This window comes from Ictalurus punctatus, chromosome 23, assembly GCF_001660625.3.
Source record: "Ictalurus punctatus breed USDA103 chromosome 23, Coco_2.0, whole genome shotgun sequence".
Taxonomy (NCBI): Eukaryota; Metazoa; Chordata; class Actinopteri; order Siluriformes; family Ictaluridae; genus Ictalurus; species Ictalurus punctatus.
Window position 1 is genome coordinate 488,455 of NC_030438.2, and position 22,538 is coordinate 510,992.

Sequence of the window (22,538 nt, forward strand, 5' to 3'; positions counted from 1 at the left end):
TCTTTTAAGTACTGATTGGTTAAAGTCTTTCATTCGTTTGGTTGTGTCAGAGGCACACTTAAAAAAAAAAGAAGAAGAAAAAAAAGTATCTTGTGAGTATGAGGCCTGTATGTCTAATCGTCCTGCCACGTTTCGATCTGCTTCTGGAGTCTCGCTCTCAACTGTCATCAGTCTCGTCTCATCATTCAGACGGTCAGGACCTCATCACTTCGAGCTTTACGTCATTTGAGACGACCATATTTGGTCTTGTAGCTTCAAAATACGTGCTTTTTAGAGAGTTGCGGACTACATGGAATGGCATCGGCGGTGTTTGAGGGAACCTCCCTGGTCAACATGTTCGTGAAAGACTGCTGGGTGAACGGCATCCGCAAGCTGATCATAAACCCACGGGGCGAGGAAGAGGAGTTCTTCGACATACGGACCGAGTGGTCGGATAGAAACGTCTTGTACCTCCACCGAAGTTATGCGGATTTTGGACGACTTTTTAAAAGACTTTTGGAATGTTTCCCGGAAGACAGACGACATTTGTCAAAGTCACCTTTAATAGAAGGTCGGTATAAACTTTATGTGCAGTTACTATATAACGACCGTAGTTGGACACCCCCCCCCCCCCCCCCCACCCGTGCTCTTTTGCTTGCCGTCAAACGGTTGAGCGCTGCCGTGTGTGTACGTGTCCTGTCGCAAAACGCGGTGAAAACTCCCACACGACATTAATAGTGTTATTAAGGTGTGTACATGTCTGTAATAGGAATACGCCACACGTCTTAATTCGATTTGTGTTTATTTTGAGTATGACTTTAATTGGATTAATGTAGTCAGAAATCACTGTTTACATGGCAGTTTCTTAATCAGAGTATTGTCTTAATTGGGTTAATATCAGATTATTGTTGTTCATATAAACGTACTGGCTGACGAGCGCTTGGTAAACCGTAAAAAGCAGTGTATGTATACTACACATGTATACACTTCACATTGTCTTGGCTGGCTTGTCTATGAGTAAATGTAAAAGACCAGTTTGTTGACTGATTATCTCTTATGCAGGTGCTCCACCAGGAAATTTTTTTTAAAAAACTTGTTTACATTTTTTTTTCTAAATCAAAATTTATTTGAAAATCAATGATGTGTCAGACATGTTTATCCTTTTGTGGACCAAGATTCAAGTGATCTGCTTAATAATTCACAGACTGTCCAGTGGTGTAGTACAACTATTTGGTGCTTTAAACTACTAATTAATAACTACTACTTTTGTAGTATAATGGCTTGGTGCTTTAAAAAAGTTTTGAAGTAATATAAAAAAAAAAGGTCTTTCATTACATCACACAAGGCTGAGCTCATTTTCTAACCAAAAAATCATGCAGTGACTAAAAGTCCTCTGTTTTTCTCATTCATGCAATTAGACCAGAGACTCAACTTCCTAATAATGGCCTTAATTTTGTCCTGCACATTGAATATGGCTGTGGAAATTCCGTGCAATCCGAGGTTCAGCTTATTCAGACGGGTTAAAAAAATCATCCAGATAGGCCAGTATTGTGAGTCACTCTTCATCGTGCAAGCGGTGACACAATTCAAAAGATGGTTGATAAAAACCCATGAAGTTTGTCCCTTAATGCAAACAGTCGCGTCAGTACCTTTTCCATGGACAACCAAAGCACATAAGTATGGAGTAACAGTGTGACATGGTCACTGCCCATTTCAATGCACAATGTAAAAAAAAGAGAATTCAAGGGCCTTGCTTCAACAAAGTATACATTTTCACAGCATTGTCTAAAACTTCCTTCAGACGGTCAGGCATTCCCTTGGTGGCTAGCACCTCTCTATGTGGATTCTGCCGTGTACACAAGCCGCACAGGGAACAAATATTTGTTTGCGTGTTAACACACCATTATCCTTCCCTGTCATGGCTTTTGCTCCATCAGTACAGATGCTCACACATTTTGTCCATTTTGTCCATGCAATTGTCCACATTTTTGCCCACACAAAAGTCCATGTGATGTTACAAAGCTAGGACCTCCCCAAGTTCAACTGTTTTACAAAGCTAAATCTCTTCCCCAGTTGCCCTGACTTCCAACAGAGTCTGCAGAAAAGTATATCTTCCATAATTGAACCTTCGTGAATGTACCGGACATATACAAGCAGTTATGTTCATGTTTCAAAAGTGGCTTGTGTTTTCATAGTAGTCTGTTTATTATGCAGAAGGGGTAAACATGGTCAGCTCCTCTGTAATTAAGTTGTATGCAACCTGTTGATTATTGTCGTGGAAATTAGTCAACACTCGCAGACTCGTCCTCTGAAGGTAAAAAGGTTTATTACATAAAGATGGTTAATACAGGATAGAATAAAGCAGGATAGAATAATGAGAGCGCTCTGAAGCCCTTGTACTAAACCACTACTATATATATATGAAATGCCGAGCATGACATAATTCTGTGTACCGATAAGAAGCAGTTTGAGGCAGTTCACACAGGCTTTGTTTTAGGACAGACGAACCCTGAACAGAAGAACATGTTTGTGTCTCTGTAAGCAGATAAACATTCTGTACTGATCTCAATGACATGACATGGACTTTTTAGGTGTTATCCTCAGATGAACATGAACAAGAACAAAATTATTACACAGTAAAAATGAGTAATTTCCCTCACATTATACAACTAGGTGTTTCAGCAAGTATCACTGCTGCTTCACAGCTCCAGGGTCCCTGGTTTGATCCAGAGCTTGAGTTATGATCTGTGCATGCGTGTCTGCATGGGTTTGCTTCGGGTTCTCCAGTTTCCACCCTCTTCCCAAAAACAGCTGGATTGATGTGAATGAGTGTGCAAATGTGTGTGTGCACAAGGTGCCCTGTGATCGACAGGTGTCCCATCCGCTGTTTATTCTTGATTTGTGCCCAGGATAATGTGTTGACAAGGATAAAGCAGTTACTTAAAATCAGTGAATGAATTTCTCTTATAAACCAATGGCTGACATTATTGTCTCTCAGTGTGTAACATCATCCAGACAGCAAGAAGCTGTCAGTGGACTGTGAACCTTGAATGCTCTGGTACTATGTGGTGCATGTGTGATTCAATCAAAGGCAAATGCCACAGGAAGTGGATACAGGAAATCAGCGTTTCCCTAGAACATCCTGTCAGGAAGCTCTTAAAAACACAAAACAGTTGGACTGTCTAATGTCTTTTTCCATCTCTATATATACGGTGGGAGAAATAAGTATTGAACGTGTCAACATTTTTTTTCAGTAAATATATTTCCAATGAGGTTATTCACATGAAATTTTCACCAGACATAAGATTAAACTCAAGAAATCCGGAAATATAAAGAATTCACAACATTAAAGTCCATAAATAAAGTTATATGTAATAAAGTGGAATGACGCAGGAAAAAAGTATTGAACACGCTAAGCAGTTCAATACCTTCAAGGCAAGGTAAGGCAAGGAACCAGCTGAAATCTGTAAGTAATTAAAGCTCCCATCTGTTCAAATTAATATCAGCTGGGTTAGTAAATCGATGGTCAATAAAAAGCATGTTCGTTACCAAGGTGTCACACAAGAAACATCTCATGATGGGTAAAAGCAAAGCGCTCTCCCAAGACCTTCACAACCTTATTGTTGCGAAACATATTGATGGAATTGGATACAGAGGTATTTCAAAACTACTGAATCCTCCAGTAAGCACCATTGAGGTCATTATACGCAAGTGGAAGCAACATCACGCCGTCATCAACCGGCCACGCACAGGAGCTCCTCACAAGATTTCTGACCAGGTAGTGAGAAGAATAGTCAGAAGAGTAGCCCAAGAGCCTACTAGCTCTTAATTAAAATTATGTTATATTATATTATATTATATTATATTATATTATATTATATTATATTATATAAACTGATATTAAAATCAGTGCTAGTATTTGCTACACATCTTAAATTCGTAAAATAAAAAAAGTTTTTGCATTTGAATGTTTTTGCATTTGAATGTGCATTTTTAGCTTAAATTCAACGAATATTTGGTGTTCGGATTTTAATTTAACAGCCCTAGAGTCAGAGGCTGATCTACAAGGCAGGCAAGGCAGACAATTTCCTGGGGCTCCACATGCTTAGAGGGCCCCTGAGATCTGATCAGAAATGTTCATCTTAAAATAATATGCCTCTCAGTAACCCCCCCCTAAAGGGGGCCCATTTGCATGGCACTATCTCGTTTGAGAACTTGTTTATATTCCTGCGCCACCCCTTCATACTCGAAGTAAAAGATCACATTATCAGTCACATTATTATCAGTTTTATCGAGTAGTTGTTGCAGCTCTAGTCACAACAATATCTCTGGGTAACATGAATACATAACAACATAAATCTATCAGAATAATCGGGGTACGCCTCACCTAGAGCAGATGAGAGGACAGAAGCAGCGCTTTTGATTGATTCATGATGTGGATCTGTCTGCCTGCCTCTCAAATAAAACGCTTAAACTGCATTTGCGTCCCTCATATGAGAAAACATATATCTGAAGTATATTCCCATTGATATTAAAAAAAAATTGTACACCTGGGTGATTAGGAACAGGAAATTGTTCAACCATGACTTCCTGTTTCACAGGGGTATAAATATGAGGTAACACACAGGCCAAATTCACGAACTCATTCTAACAATGGGTAAGACCAAGGAATATAGCTGTGATGTGCAACAACAAGTTGTTGAGCGTCACACAATGGGAAGTGTCTATAAGAAAATAGCACAAGCATTGAAAATGCCCATTTCCACCATTAGGGCAATGATTAAGAAGTTCCAGTCAACTGGAAATGTTATGAATCATCATGGAACTGGACGTGTGTCTATATCGTCTCAACGCACTGTGAAGAGGACGGTTCGAGTGGATAAAATATCTCCAAGGATCACAGCTGGAGAACTGCAGAAGTTAGTTGTGTCTTGAGGTCAGAAAGTCTTCAAAACTACAATCCAAAGTCACCTACATCATCACAAGCTGTTTGGAAGGGTTTCAAGAAAAAAGCCTCTACTCTCATCCAAAAACACACTCGAGCGTCTTCAGTGTGCAGACACTACTGGAACTTCAAATGGGATCGGGTTCTATGGTCAGATGAAACCAAAATAGAGCTTTTTGCTAATAAACACCAGAGATTGTTTTGGAGCACACAGAGAGGTAGCCATATGGAAAAGTACCTCATCAGGCGTTATAGGAGAAGACTCAGAGATGTTATCTTGGCAAAGGGAGGTAGTACAAAGTATTGAATAAAAGGGTGCCAATAATTGTTGCACACCTATATTTAACAAAGATATATTTTTTGATAAACAGGTGTTTTGTTTCCAGTTGTTTTATATCCATGAGAGGAGAGTATTTTTGTGATTTTTTTAAACAAAAGGTTAAACAATAAAGACAATTTTTCACAGCCTTCTTTGCTCATATTTATCAAGGGTGCCTATACTAGTGGAGGACACTGTACCTACATGTTATTATTTTGCATTTATATTGTATTTAATTTTTTTTCAATGTATCTGACCTCTTTCAATCACCATTATACTTATGTAGAATTACACGTACACACACGTTTCAAGTTTCCTGGAATTTCTTAGGGAACCTCGGCAAGGCAACCAATACCACATGCAAAAAATTAATTTAAGCACTGTTTCCTGCCAATGTAACACAAATGACTAAATTCTTTGTAAATCACTGCTATATGCAAAGTAATGTTCTTTATTTATTATCTTTATCTGAATCAGGTTATGTGTCTTCTCAGTAGTGAGAACTGGAAAATACCTGGGTTATGTCCTTTGTATAACCTTTGTACAAAAAAACATGTTGCTTATGAGGACAGTCTTGAATTGCACAACATAGCCAAGAGTGTAAAAGTCCCTAAGAACCAGCAGTGATAATAGAAGCTAATCCTTCTTTGTCACTGGGGTCTGATGTCATCAGCTTGGGTCAGCACTAATGAATAGTTGTTCCATATGAGCAGAGCCCAGTTGCTGTGACACACACATAGTGCTTAGTGGTGAGAAGGCTGCAGTTTGGTCACTTGAGTGGTGTTACTGAGTCAGACATCAGCACTGTGGTCATTATCATTGTTGTAATCTTCATCGGAAGTATGAAGTATTGTCTGAGTGAGTGAGGCTGATATGAATAGACTGTACCACAGACTTCTAATTTTTTTTTTCTCTGTCTGTCTCATTTCCTGTGAAAATCTTCAGTTTTTCCACTTTGCGAACAATGAGTTTGGGACTAATGATATTTTGTGAGTTATTGCTTTAAAATTGTATGATAAACATACTCCCATTAAGATTTGAACCTATGTTGCCTTTGCCATCCTTCGATAATTAAAATAATCGACAAGGAATTTTGTTATGGATGAGTTGGGTCCGTGACGTCACTGTGGATAACCCGATCAGTGACGTCACTTCACGATGGTGAAAAACACATTTCTATGAATAAAACACATTTTAAAAACAGTGGAGGTCAGAGAGTGAGCTAATGCTGCGGGAAAAGTGCACGATCCAAGTTGTCCGAAACATGAGAATGTTTTATATTAAGCGCTTTAAGCAAACTCGTAAGTGTATTAACGTGACTTGTCGTGTCAGATGCTGCAACAGATGCTGTTAAAAATTAACAGTTGACGTAGAAAAGTACACTCTTCATGTATTCTCTATATTCAGACTGAAACAAGGCTCTTGAACACTTCAAATGTGGATTTGACTTTTCAAATGAACACTTTCTTATGGTCATGTCATTAACAGCTTCAGCTACATCATAACACACAGAGAGCGGAGCAAACAGGATTAAATCATAGATTTAGATTCCTTATCAGTTTAGTTTGGCACTGCCACAAACCTATCCTAAGCTGTTACAGAGTCTGTACAGGGCTACCTTGAGGCCAGTTAGTCTTTCAAACAACCCACAAGTAGTCAGTTTTGAAAATTTGTACATCTCTAATTTGGCTCGGCTTTTACTGAGGCCTAGTCAGTCATTCTGGGTCATTCCATCTCAAGTTGTCCAGTTCAGGTTGCTCGACCGTTTTTAATTTTCCTAATTTATTTTTAGTGATTACCTCTGTGAATTGGCATTGCAAACCCACCAGTTTTATTTTATTTTATTTTACTTGGTTTAACTGTGGCAGCCATCTTTGTGTCATGGCACACAAATTTTGGTTATACAGTGCCGTCCACAAATATTGCCACCCTTGGTAAATATGAGCTGAAAAAAGAAGGCTGTGAAAAATTGTGTTTATTGTTTAACCTTTTGAACTTTGGTTAAAAAAAATTCACAAAAATACTCTGCTATCATGGGTATAAAAAATATTTGTTAAAAATAGGTGTGCAACAATTATTGGAACCCTTTTAATTAATACTTTGTACTACCTCACTTTGCCAAGATATCAGCTCTGAGTCTTCTTTTATAATGCCTGATGATACATGGCAAGGGATCTGAGACCATTCATCCATACAGAATCTCTCGAGAGCCTTAAAAATTCGAGGTCCACGCTGGTAGACTCTCCTCTTCAGTTCATGTCCTGAAGGTGATGTATAGATTGTATTCTTCTACATGTGACCGGTATAAATCTGCAGAGGGCTCTCTTACCCATCTCTTTTGGACATGCCCTAAACTTTATGATCTTTGATATGACATATATAAGTGGTTTTCTGACATGTATGGTTTTATGTTTAAGCCTGATCCAGAGATTGCGTTATTTAGATACTCTGTGTCTCTGATGGACTCTAATGACTCTGTACAAGTCACCATTATTTATGGAATAATTATTCCCAAGAGCATCATTCTAAGACTGGAAATCAGAAATTGTCCCTTAGTTTAAGACCTGGTTTACTTGTCTTACAGAAGTGTTGCACATGGAGAGAGTCCAGTATGGAGTCATGGGTAACCTTGATAAATTTTATGTTATATATGGCAACCATTTCTGGATCATCTTGCCCAGTTTAACGCCGAGACTGATCAGTAATGTTGGGCATAGTATGCTTCTGCCCTCTACCGACTGTTTATAAATCTTTAGAGCATTTTTTCTGTAGCATATAAATCTTAAACACTAAAAATGCCTTCACACTGGTGCATTTACAAATAGATGAATAATAATACATTTATTTTATATAAAAAATAAACCAATGTTAATTCTGTTCTCAATTTGTTTCTTTTTTCATTAAAAAAAAAATCACAACACAAAGTACCGATAAGAATACCATTAAAATACAGGATTGATAAGCAGTATCGGTAAGAGTAGTAATACCGTTATAATCTTAACCATAGCCCTCCCTACTCTGGGTTCTACATTTTCCTGTGTTTGCATGGGTTCCTATAGTTTCTACATTTTTCTCCCACCTGAAGGTGGCTTGGCTACTCTAAAATTGCCCCTTCATGTAGTAAACACTAACATAGGTAAATGTGGTTATGGGACAGGGACCATGTAAGAAATGCCAATAGGCCACAAAATAAAGCCATTTTCAGAATTGTTAGTGTGGACTAGCTAGGTTTGAGCCAACAAAGGATGAAGCTGTGACAAGTGTGGTTTACTTTGTCCATATTTCCATTGTGGGCAACACAGTGGTGCTCTAGGGTCCATGGTTTGATCCTGATCTAAGGTTATTGTTTGTATTTAGTTTTGCATGTTCTTCCCGTGTTTGCACGGGTTCTCTCTGGGTTCACTGGTTTCCTCACACCTCCCAAAAACATGTCAGTAAGTGAACTGGATTCTTTGAAATTGCCTCTCTCTGTGAATGTGTGTTCATCGTGCTCTGTGACACATGCAGGGGGTATTCATAGGACTAAGTGCTTATTGAAAATGAATGAAAAATAATTTCCATCATGTTTAGAAAACACAGTGATGATGCGTTTTGTGTGTTCATGTCTCCAGGTCTCATGAAGATTAAAGATGCGAAGGACACTGAGGTCAGGCTGAATGAAGTGGAGAGGCTTCTGAAGAATGCCATCAATATGCCTTGGAAGGTAAGAACCACTTATCTCTGATATCAGGACTACGGGGTATAATACCATACTGGAGCAAAAACAACAGATGAAATAGTAACGTCAATTAACAAGCACCAATGCCCTGAAAAAATACATCTAATAAATACTAGAAGATGTACTCTGAATTCACTAATTATTACTTATTATTTAGAGACACCTACATCTGTCTCAAGTATTACTTGTCACAGGCAGGAAATGATCTATTATGGTTAACATGGATGCAGGGTAAGAATGCCTATAAGCATTGCTAATGCTTCTGTGCTTCTGTCAGTTTTCCAGGTCAGAGGTCGTCTTAACATTCTTTGAACGTTCGCCACTAGATCAAGTGCTGAGGAATGACAAAATCCACAAGATACAGCCATGCTTCCACAGCCCCATCAAGATATCAGGTATAGAAGACTGTTCAGATGTTAGCTTAATGCAGTGCTATGAAAAAGTATTTGCGTCCATCCTGATTTCTTCTAAATAGTTTTAGATCTTCAAGTGAAATACAATACAGTTTTTATTTATTTATTTTTATTGAAGCAAAATAAAATAAATAAGGTGATCCAACACCCATCACCCATGGGAAAAACTAATTGCCCACTTAAACTTAAAATCTTAAACTCAGAATCCTCGTTTCCCTCAACTATTGCAAGTTGCCCTGAAGCAACAAAGCATCCCCCCACACCATCACACTTCCACCACCATGCTTGACCATAGGTATGATGTTCTTTTTGTGGAATTTGTGTTTGGTTTACACCCAGATGTAACGGGACCCCTGTCTTACAAACAGTTCCACTTTTGACTCAAAATTCAGTGGGTTTCGCCTTGCTACTCTTCCATGGATGCCATTTTTGCCCAGTGTATTTCCATTTGGAGATAACGGCTCTCACTGTGGTTCTTTGGAGTCCCAGAGCCTTTGAAATAGCTTTACAACCCTTCCCAGACTGATGTATTTCAAACACCTTCTTCATCATCATTCCTGGAATATCTTTCTATTTTGTCATAATGTGTTACTGGGTAAGACATTTTAACCAACTTTATCGTGTTGAAAAAAGATTTATTTAAGTGTTGATTTGATTGAACAGGGCTGGCAGTAATCAGGCCTGGTTGTGTCTAGTCCAGCTGAACCCCATTCTGAAGGCAGTTTCATAGATTTGGGGAATTAGTAACTACAGGGGCAAATACATTTTCACACAGGCCCAGTTGGTATTGGATAACTCTTTTGCTTCAAAAAATTAGATTATCATTTAAAAACTGTCTTTTGTGTTTATTCAGGTTGCCTTTGTTTTATCTTAGATTTTATTTTAATTTCTGAAACAATTTAGTATGAGATATACACAAATAGAAGAAATACTTTTTCACAGCACTGTATGTGTGTTATTTAAAAACCTAGCCATCAGAGCAGTATTATGATTTCGTACCTTAAAAGTTTACGGCCATAACAACCATAACATAAAATGTTCCCTCTAGACTACACATCAGCTCTGAGGCACTTCCATTATCAACTGAAAACACTTAGATAATAACTTTGAACAGGTTTTTTATGCAAGATGCACTGATTTATTTCTTTATGCTCATTACATATGTTTTCATGTTTTTTTTCTCAGAGATTATGAGGTCAAATGGGTTCTGCCTGGCAAACACAGAGACCATTGTATTTGATGAGAATCTTCCTCAGGATAAGGACAGACCATCCTCTACAGACTCAGCCCAGTATCTGCAAGTGTCCCATTCTCCTTCCTAAATCACAATACCCAAAGTTAAACTCACATTTAGTTAATCTAGTTTAGATTTGAGCCAGATATTTATGTATGAATCAAGTTTTGCCTTGTCTAGTATGTCACATGTGAAAGTGTAAGGTCATTGCATACAATACATCTACATTTAATGTGGCAACTCTCAGAGAGCAACAAAGGACAAAATAGTGAATTAAGAATCTGTAAAATATATACAAATATGGCATATTGAGTATATTGCACTTGATTATTGGAATGTACAGTCCCCACTGAAAGTATTGGAACAGCGAGGCCAATTCTGTTGTTTCGTCTATACGTAGAAGACATTTGGGTTTGAGATCAAAATATGAATATGAGACAACAAATCAGAAATATTCCTCATATTTACATCTATTCATGTTAAACAACTTAAAACATGGCACCTTTGGCGGCTGACCACCCAATTTTTAGGTGAACAAATGTAAAGAGTACTGCACATTTTGTTTGAACCCAGCCATTTTTTCATGTGATCAAAAATATTGGTATATATGACTGATAGGTGTGTCTTACTGCCCAGATGTGCCCTGTTGAATTGATAGTTTAAAGAATTAATAGATCTGAATGTCTGCTCTTGGTTTGAGCCCTATGTCTTGTCTGTGAAAACTGCATTTGTTGTTAAAATGGATAAACCAACATGAAGGCCAGAAAGCTGTCTATGGGAGAAAATCAAGACATTTTGATGCTGAGGTCAACTGAGGTTAACAGGTCGGCCAAGGAAAACAAAAGCAGTTGATGACAGAAACATTGTGAGAGCTACGAAGAAAAACCCAATAACAACAGTTAGTGACATCACTAACAACCTTCACTGGGCAGGGGTGAAGGTATCACAATCCACCCTTTGAAGACGACTTCAAGTGTAGAAATATAGAAGCCATATCAAAAGAAAGAATTGATCTTCTATGATCCAAAACATAGAAGCTCATCAGTCAAGCATGGTGAAGGTAGTATCATGGCTAAGGCTTGCATGCCTGCTTCTGGAATGGGCTCACTAATCTTTATTGATGATGTAACTTGTATTGATTTGTGGTGGATAACTTATTTTCTTCATAAATTAAATGATGATTCAAAAACTGTATTTTGTGTTTACTCAGGTTGTCCATGTTTTATAAAAAATGTAGTTTGAAGTGCTAAAACCATTAAGTGTGACAAACGTACTGATAAAATAGAAGAAAGCACGGTACTGTAATGAACTGAGTCTTGCGGCAGATTCAAATGCAGTTTAGAGTTTTATTAAGAATCGGTAATTCAAAGGGCACGGCAAAATCCATAAACAAAGACAGGCAAGGGTCAGGTGATCAGCAAACAGACAGAAGGCAGAACGAGAAACTAAAGGCAGGATCAGAAAAACGGAAACGAGAACACAGAACAAAGGCATGGCACGATGAAAAACACTCAATACTTCGCGTCTGAACAACGACACACAAGGGGTTTAAATAACGAACATAATCAGGGGTGTAACACAAAACAGCTGTGATTAACAAGGACACGTGAGGGAGAGATCCAATAATATAACAGGAGTGGAGACAGGACAAAAGCGATAACAGATACACGTGTATCAAGTAAACAATGTCAAATGCAAACCTGGAAGTGCACCTCGCGCTTCCGGCTTCAGAGTGCTCTGCGCGAGGGGAAATCGCGACAGGCACTCTACTTAGAAATATTCAACATGTACTGTTCTCCAAGTATACATTAGCATAAGCCTGGTTAAATGAGTATAGAACATGGATAAATGTGTAATACACGTTTACCTTATGCAATTTTATTTTCATAAGGGTAGCTCATTGTATTGAAGGCTGGGTTACAATGTCTGGCTTTGGGAGTTGAAAGTGCACAGTGATGATGAACAGGTGTCGGTCTGGCATTGTTGGTACTATCAAGTGCAGTGTTTACTGCTTTATTTATACTGGTCACTCATAATTGAATTCAGTGGTTGCTATTCTGAAGGGAATAGCTTTACTTTTATTAGCTAAAAATGAGCAACATATAAATTTATCTAAATGTATCATGCAGTACATAATTTTATGCATCCATAAATTGCCAGCACTTCGCTACCTTAATTTTGATTGTAATATTTCTATCCATGCAGGTATGACGAGAATGGGAAAGAGTTTCAGTCTGTGGAACAGGACCTCAGTGATGATGACACAGAAGCCTATGTCACCAACCTGTCCTACTACCACCTAGTACCCTTTGAGACAGACATCTCGGAGTGAAGAAACATTTTTTGTGTGCGCAGATGCTGATGCTTAAATCTCCACTCCAACAGTGCAGAAAGCTGTTGCTGGATGCCTGGTGGCTGCTAATAGTCCAGGCTGCTTGCTAGCAGTGTTTATAGATGGCTTATAGAGATGGAGGTGTGGATATAGACAATCCATTAGGTAGGCAGTACATAACTGTGACTGTTACTAGGCTGACCTGTGCCTATGATGCTGTTCTCACACATGTGGTTTAGAAATTCAGTCCAATTTAAAGAAAGCATTTCAAGCAAGTGAAATCACTGTGATTACTTACTGCAGAGCTGTGCTAACATTATAAGCAAATGATTGAGTACATCTCGAAAAATCTCAAACATAGTAGCTGTGACTTTGTGAAAATGTACAGAAAGTTTATTCAGAAGAATTCTGTATCAACCATGATACAATTCTATGATCTGCCAATATGAGATTAAGTTAAAAAAAACAACAAAAAACAAACAAAAAAAACAATGTAAATACTAGGAAACTTAGTTGTTATGTAATGTAGTAATGTAGTTATGAGAGTGACTAAACCTGGACAGTCTGACGTCACCTGGTAGTATAAAGAGTTAAGTTATTGGCACAGTGGCAATGTAGATAAGATAATGAAGGTAACATGTGAAACATCTTGACTGTCATAGCATGCAAGGGCAGTCAAAATCAATTTCCTAATTCTCAGTCTTGTTCAGTGGGACTATACATTTGGACAGGTAGCACAGACAGTGAGAGGAGCAGAGATCAATTTCAGGGCTTTAATACAAAAAATACGCCAGGTGAACAATCCAAAACAGTAAAAACAAGTCAAAAACAAGCCTCCCAAAAACCCAGGCAAAATCTGCGATCAAAAAACAAAAACTCAGAGGCAAACACAGTCTCAAATCCAAAAACACGAGAGGTGGGAAAAAAGAAAGGAAGGGACATACACAGAAAATAGGGATATAGAGAGCTAACAAATAGGGCTTAGTAATACCGGCAAAAGAACAAATTGGACTTAGCAAAGATGAAACCGAGGACTTTATAGAAGCTAAACAAAGTACAGTGTATTCTGATTTCTTCTGTTTTTGTGTATATCGCATAATAAATTGTTTCAGAAATTACAACAAAATCTAGGATAAAAACAGGCAACCTGAGTAAACACCAAATACACTTTTTAAATTATAAAGTTATTTATTGAATCAAAAAAGTTATCCAGTACCAACTGGGCCTGTGTGAAAATGTATTTGACCCCATAGTTCCCCAAATCTATTAAACTGCATTCATAATGGGGTTCAGGTGGATTAGATGTAACCAGGCCTGATTAGTGCAAAACCTGTTCAATCAAATCACCACTTAAGTAGATATTTTTCAACAGCATGAAGTTGGTTAAAAGGTCTTACCCAGTAGCACACTACGCCAAAGTTGAAAGAAATTTTTAGAAATGATGAGGAACAAGGTGATTGAAAGACATCAGTCTGGGAAGGGTTACAAAGCTATTTCAAAGGCTCTGGGACTCCAAAGAACCACAGTGAGAGACTTTATTTCCAAATGGAAAAACTCAGCACAGTAGTGGACCTTCACAGAAGTGTCCGACCTTCCAAAATTCCTCCAAGGACACAGCAATGATTCATCCAGGAAGAGCCAAGGATAACAGTAAAAGAACTACAGGTCTCTTTGCATCAGTAAAGGTCACTGTTCATGACTCCACTATCAGAAAAACTATTTCTTATGAGTCACAAATACAGAAGAAATCAGTAAGGGGTAAATACTTTTTCACAGCATTGTATATGAGCTACAGGTGACAACCTCAGTGGCTATAAATGTTGGTAGAGGATCCTGGGATTTGGAGTTCCTGGAGGAATCTGTGGTTATGACAGTCATGGTTTTTAATCATGAAGTCAAATACAGGAGTCCTGTTCTAGCATAAATAGTGAGTATCAGGAATTGCATGAGTAGATAAGACAAGACAAGAATGATGGTGACTTTTCATTTATGAGCCCACCACAAGGTAGAATTTACCTGTCTGACTTATTACTTATACTGTATATAGCTAATGAGACTAACGTTCCTCAGTATCACAGGGAAATCGAAGCATTTCAAGATTACAGAACTTATGATTGCTGAAATCAGTTGAGACTGCTCAGTACTTAGGGTAGCGATCTCAAATCCTAAAGTTGAGGTAATATATTTAAATACACCCTGCAGAATCTGCAAAATGTTAATAATAATAAAAAAGAAGGATCATAAAAATTGCATGTTGTTTTTTATTTAGCACTGCCCTGAATAAGCTATTTCACATAACAGATGTTTGCATATAGTCCACAAGACACAATAATGTCATATAGCAAGGAAACGCTGGACTTCAGTTCCCATCAGCCACTGCACTGCACTACATGTCACATGACCACCTGCACCTGATTCACGTTTGTTAATGAGCACACTTGTGTATATATAGCCATTGTCTGCATTTTTTCTCTGTCTTTCGTTTGTCTTAGACGTCCGTATTCCATGTTACCATGTTTCGTTTTGCCACAGTATTATGCCAAGTTGTCTTAGTGTCTTTGCGTTGTTGTTTGTTTAATAAACTATTTATAACTGAATTTACACAAATGAACCAGTTCAAAAGTTTAATACATACAGTACATGTGCTTGATTCTTAATGCTGTGTGTTGTAGAGCTGCAACAACTAATCAATAATAATCGGTTATGAAAATCATTGTCAACGAATTTCATTATCGATTACGCGGTCTGAGAATGGCATGGGGCACATTTACTCATTGCATTACTCATTGTGTTCCGAAAAAACTTGTGTCCCAAATGACCTACTATGCACTTACACTATGCATTCTACCATCTTGGGGGCCGCCAGGGGGCCTCAACAATTTGCTCGGAGCCGCCAAGCCCATCCCTCCCACTAGTGTGTTTTCTCTTTCTCACTCTCAGACTCTCTTTAGCAGAATACCGGAAAGAAAAAATCTTCAGTTTACTGTTTATGTAAACTTTACCTTTCATGTTCAACATGACTTCATTATGTCATGTTGTCAGCATCAGATGGAGGCGTAATCGTCAAGTGACAGCGGCAGAAATGTGCGTGACCCAAGTCCTCTAAGGCAGGGGAGCTTTTTATATTAAATGCCACGAAGGAGACTGTAACCTGCAACATCCATCCATCCATCCATCCGTCCATTTTCTATACCACTTATCCTACAGGGTCACGGGGAACCTGGAGCCTATCCCAGGGAGCATCGGGCACAAGGCGGGGTACACCCTGGACAGGGTGCCAATCCATCACAGGGCACAACCTGCAACATAGACATATATATAGGTCCTGCATATTTGGTTTTCAAGCATATTTGACCCTTTTCCAATAGCGGTTACATGATGTTGAGATCCATCTTTTCATACTGTGCACAACTGAGGGACTCGTACACAACTATTACAAAAGGTGAAACATTCACTGATGCTCAAGAAGGCAACACACAACATTAAGAGCTAAGGGGATGTAAACATTTGAACAGGATGATCTGTATAACTAATTTTGTTTAAAGATCTTTTTTTTTTCTTTTTCATTTTTGTAATAGTTGTGTGTGAGGCCTTCAGTTGTGCTCAGTGTGAAAAGACGGATCTCAACATCATATAGCCACTGTTGGAAAGGGCTCAAATATGCAGAAGATGCTGGAAAAGTAAAGAACGTGCAGGACCTGGAGGATTTTTCTTACGAACAGTGGGCAGTTTAACTGCTCAGGACAAATAAAGGATGCGTTAACAACTATCACAAAAACTAAAAACAGTCGTTGGTCATCCATGTAACAATGCACAGTGTTAAGAATCAAGCATATGTAAACTTTTGAACTGATACATTTGTGTAAATTCAGTTATTATTGTGTCTTGTGGACTACATGAAACATCTGTTATGTGAAATAACTTATTCAGCACAGTACTAAAAAAACAAAATGCAATTTCTTATGATCCTTTTTTTATTTTATTTATTAACATTTTGCAGATTCTTCAATGCGTATGTGAACTTATGAACTGTACATATTGAACCTGAAATGGATTAATAGAAAAAGGGCATGCATTTAGCCATTAGCTTGAAAATTCTTTCACTTGTTCACCTGTACACTCTGCTCAAACATATCAGTTTCCAAAGCTGAGCTAGTTAGAAATCTCATTGTCATATAGCGGCAATGCATTCTGGAACTTTGAGTCCATCATTTTCTGTCTCCACTTCTCGTACATTGGAATACTCATTAATATGACATGGAGCATTGCTTGGAAATAGTGATTGAGAAAATAAGCTCTTGTTTTAAGAGTTAGCAACAAACCCTGATCGTTATCACTTATGTTTGAGATTGTTGAAAATGTTTCTTTATGCCACTGTAACTGTGCTAGAACTGTGCATTGAGGCCCCCATGACATCAGCAGAACACACAAATACTAACCTCTCACAGGAATAACAAAAATAAAGCGTCAACCAACAAATTAACAGCAAAACTGCGAATCACATCACAAATATTTCTATATATTTATATATCTATATATACAAATATATATTTCTAAACATATTTAATGTTTTTCAGGGTGGAGTTTTCCTTACAGTGTTCTTTCATGTCACAGAATTAGTTTTGATTGTCACAGGATGCAGATTACATGGGAAAATATTTCACCAGACTCACACTTACTGCCATGGGTTTGCAACATGTTTTGGCTATTCTTGCTTCTTATTTTTTCTAATTTTTTTCACATAGAAAGAAACCTCTTATATTTGTTTTCTTGGTTTATGTGCTTAGGTATTTTTTTGGACCCTAGCAGGAACAACCTCATATTAAGTGTAAGGGTGTTTACTTTTTACTCTTCTGTTTACTTTGCTTAGATTGTCATTTATTAAATGTATTACTGATTAATTTTGAGGAGTAGATGAGAGGATTTGAGAATGATATGGCAAGATATCTATCACACACACACATATTATTTAATCTCAAAATGACTTTATAGTGCAGTCATGTTTCCTCTGAGACATGTCAGAAATATTCTGCACGGTCACAAGTCAACTTCTAGAAATTATATTCCTGCCTTTGTTTTTTTTTTTGTTTTGTTTTGTTTTTTTGTATGCAAGTATAAGCCTGACACAACTGTTTACGTGCATGATCTGGATATTCAATATTTGCAGTTTGTGTCAAAATGGAAGCACCAGCTAAATGGAAATGAACTGAAATATTAAAGGGATGTGGGAGAGCCAATCAGTGCTGGATCTTGTGTAATGAATGAGCTCTATATTTATTATTCATATTATTATTATTATTCAGCAGCTCAGGTATAGACTAACCATTTCTAGAGAGGAGCCTAACATTCCAATGTGACTCGTGGGTGCTGTTTCAAGACTTATAACCAGAGTGAGCGCTATGCTTTTCTCCTTTGCCAGAGCTGACACTGCAGTTTGATGTATAGGGAAGCCTCAAAAAACAAGAGTTTCAAGTAAACGGCATTTTCTCTTGCATTTAGCTGAGATAATGTGTAACAAAGGCAAAGAGAACACACTTGTTGAATACTGGAGTGTCCAAAGTGTTGAACTCCAGTATTCAGTTTACACTTTCTATATTTAAACACTCCATGGAGCCTTTCTGAGTGGCTGTTGTGCTTTCATGCATCTAGCCCTTCCTGCTTGCAGGAAAGAGTTAAAGAGTACTGAGACAACAATACCAAAGTTTGGTAATGCACATAAACAGGGAAATGTTTAAAGGGGTTTATTTGTAGTCTGTTTTTATTTAACATGACATAGGATATTTATTTTTCTAATCATGAAATTAAATGTGTTTAAAGTTTGTTGTATAATTAGTATTTCTATGAATCGGTCAATCCAATTAGGAAATAAAATGAAAAATAATATTTTGGATATAATGGATGTCTAAAAAAATTTATTTATACAACTGATTGTATTAATACACATTGAATTGTTGTATTAATTGTTATTATTTATCATTATGAGTCTGCCATTAAAGCTTGTTTGCTTTGTATTTCTGCTATAGGCTCCATACCATTATTAAATTAATGTATATGTAGCATAACTTGGAATGCCGTGTGGTCCACCTCTAGCAGGAACATGGCTTGAGCCGTATTGTCGGCCTCTAGCGTGAACCAGACTTGGTAGGCCATCTCGTTGGCCTTTGGCTTGAGTATGCCTCAGGCACGAGCAGAACATGATAAATCGTGCTGTCGACTTCTACCTGGAGCACATTGTGGAAAAACTATGATGTTAGTCTCTACCATGAGCATGGCTTCGGTGGTCGCACCGTCAGTCTCAGCCATGAGAAGAGTTTGGTTGGCCATCTCGTCTGCCTCTGACTGGAACATGACTTGGTGGGCTGTTTCGTTGGCCTCAGGCATGAACATGGCATTGGAGGCCATCAGGTTGACCTCTGGATTGAGCTCGGCAGCGGAGACCACCTTGTGGATCTCAGGCTGGAGCTCTGAAGATAAGGTTGCCACGTTGAACTTTGGCTGGAACTCTGCAGGGAAGACCACCTCACGGGTCTCAGACTGGAGCTCTGGGGTTGAGTTCCAGCTGGAGCTCTGCAGGGGAGACCACTTTGTTGGTCTCAGGCTGGAGCGCTAAAGTTGAGATCACCACGTCGTCCTCTGGCTGGAGATGAGCTGTGGAGGCTGCCCTGTTGGCCTCTGGCTGGAGCTGGGCTGTGGAGGTTGCCCTGTTGGCCTTGAACTGGAACTGGGCTGTGGAGGCCATCCTGTCTGCCTCTGGCTGGAGCTGGGCTGTGGAGGTTGGCCTGATGTCCTGCTTATAATAGGTGGTGAACAGAAGGTTTGCTCATCATCCTGGTCCCCCCAAAAGCTCCACAAGGTTGCGGGAGTACTCTGGACTCCAGAACATCTTTACAAATAGTCCCACGAACTGAGTTATATTGCTAAGCCCACTGGATCCTGTAAGGATTAGACGCTCTGCCCACAAAATGACAAAATGCCACTGCTTTTTATCGGGCTTGGGGTTCACCAGGCTCGAAAATATAACTGGCAGTCAAACAAAAAATACTTAGGGTACCCAAAAAATCCATCATAAGGATCCAAGAGATCCATGGCAGTCCACTAAGGAAACTTGATCGAGTTGAATCTTGGCATGGTTATCTTAGCCTGACGCCTATTATACGGGTCCAAGGAATTAATGACAGGCTGGCTTTGAGAACTGGCATGGCTTTGAGCAATTGAGCACTGGCATGGTTTTCTTGGAATGATGTTTCCTACGCTTTCCTGCTGAACCCATAGTAAGGCGACGTATTCTGTCATGTAAATAGTGATTGGAGATGGATGCAAGTGCCGTTAAATATTTTAATGAGAACAGGCAGACAAATCCAAAACATAGGGCAATATCATAAACAGGTAAGGGTCTGGTGAACGGCAAACGGGCATAAATAGGGCATACACAAGAATCATAACCGAGATCGAAATCAAAAACCATGGATCAAAAACCATGAAACAAGAAACACAGGACAGAATGGCTTGGTAGAGAACTGGTGGCAAAACATTGAAACAATACTATGCCCTGAACAAAGACAAGTGGGGGTATAAATATACTTAATATAGTATTTAATATAGGTGGTGTTGATCTCCAGATGAACCAGTGTTTAATATATAATTTGAACTGTTCTCCGGTCAGTTTTATTATGTAGGTTTATAAAACTGAAATGATTCAATAGTGTTTGCACTGATCCATGGTCAGTGCTTGCCTCAGGATGCCTTATTAATCATCTGATGTGAAATCTCACCAAATTTCCTGATAAAAATAAAGAAGACATGGCCAGATGTTGTGGGTTATTACGTAGACAAGAGAGAATTTGGACAGTTTTGCATTTATTAATCTACATTTTTCATGACCAAAATAACCTACAGTTATTCACAATTAAGAGCCTACAGGTTACAAAACCAAGCTCATGTAGTTGTATCAGATGTTAAAAACTCAACACATTAAAAAAACAAAACAAATTTTTAAATGGCTCTTGCAACGATGTGGACAGGTACATTTCACCGAGGATTTGAGCCCAAGGCAGCAGCATACCAGTCGAGAACTCTATCGGCACCCCCACACACCTCCTTGTTTGACATAAACAACATGTAGGTAATAATTCGTCAATGCTTGTCTGACTCGTTGTCAAGGTTGTTTCATATCAACAACTGCAAGTGACCACTAGGTGTCACCGTAGAGACGGGTGTCGAATTGTTTCGAAGCCTCGACACAATACAACAGATTTGCTTCAACTGCTTCAGTGTTCCACGAAGCCTCGCTTTGCCCACCACTAGTTGAACAGAAGGTGAGTTACACCCGATTTTTTCAGGATGGACTCGCATTTCTCCATAGAATTGCTCTACTTTGCAAGTGAATCTCGACACATATGGTCGCTATCAAACGTGGCTAGTGCTGCACCCACTGTCGTAGGGGCGGACTTTATTATTAGGCAAAGGTCGGCAATTGCCTTGGGCCCCGAGCTACCAAGGGCCCCCAAAACTGCATAAACGTATGGTTAAGAAATATTTACTTTTTGCTAATTAATTTGATGTTTTTCTAAAAATCCATATGCTAAAATGTCATCAGAATGCTAAATTTATGAGTGTGACAGCCCCGTACCCATTATATATATATAACTATTCCACAATTGTACTGTGCATGTACGGAAATGATTCAGGAAAAAAGTAGCCAACTCGTGCAAACGTCGGTGACATCACGTGTAGTGTACAGCCTGAGCAAAAATTAAGGGAAGTGGTGCTGAAAAAAGGAGAAAGCATGTTTTTTATCAAGCCTGTAAAGTGTTTTAATTAACAGATTTTGCCAATGGTGTGAAAGCAAGTTGTAGCCAAAGAACAGCGAGGCTGTGATAGGCAGCAGGGTTCATTCTCATGCTCTCTCCAAATGAAACTGAACTTTGCAGACATGATCATATGTGAGTTTAATGTCACACGTGTGCTGATGATAATGATGATAATGTTTAAACTCAGCCCTAACACTGTCAAACAGCTCTTATTTCTCAATAAAAGTAATTCAAAACCTCATTGTCACCTTTCTGTCATCCCCTTGGTTACACAATCACTATCATTGCTAAGTCTCATAACCAAATTTAATAACCAGATGATTCCATCGCACAGTGTCTGTATTCACAGTTTAGTCCCACACTTCACAAGATTGTATCATTTTCATTCAAACCTGTTCAATAAAATTTTTAAATACCCAGTGATACAAGTAATATGAAGAACACAAATAATTTCAGGTAAAATACTTGCCATATGCAACTCTGTTAGTCATATATGTGTACATTATTCTTCAGACTGGCATTTATTGCCACACTTTAATAGGTAAATGAATTTATCAGAGGGAGAAATTCAACACACACACACACACACACACACACACACGCGCGGTGGCTGCTTCATCCGATGGAGCTTCTTCCACAGGCTTTTGGTTGCTTTATTATTTTTTTACTAACCACCAGACGGCGCTGTTTTCGAAACTCTGGAAGCTTTAAATATTTTCCCGGAACAGTCAGGGGAAAGCCTCAGTGCTTTAGGAGGCTTCATTTCCCTCATAAGTGGTAATCATGAA

General features: G+C 38.5%; 1 protein-coding gene across 1 annotated transcript; it reads left to right on the forward strand.

Moving 5' to 3' along the window:
- Positions 1-283: 283 nt before the first annotated feature.
- pxdc1b (PX domain containing 1b) lies at positions 284-13,416 on the forward strand. Its single transcript, NM_001200673.1, is given in 5 exon segments — positions 284-550; positions 8,855-8,946; positions 9,239-9,356; positions 10,560-10,671; positions 12,814-13,416. Coding segments are annotated over 5 exon segments (705 nt in total). The 5' UTR covers positions 284-294; the 3' UTR covers positions 12,941-13,416.
- Positions 13,417-22,538: the final 9,122 nt, after the last annotated feature.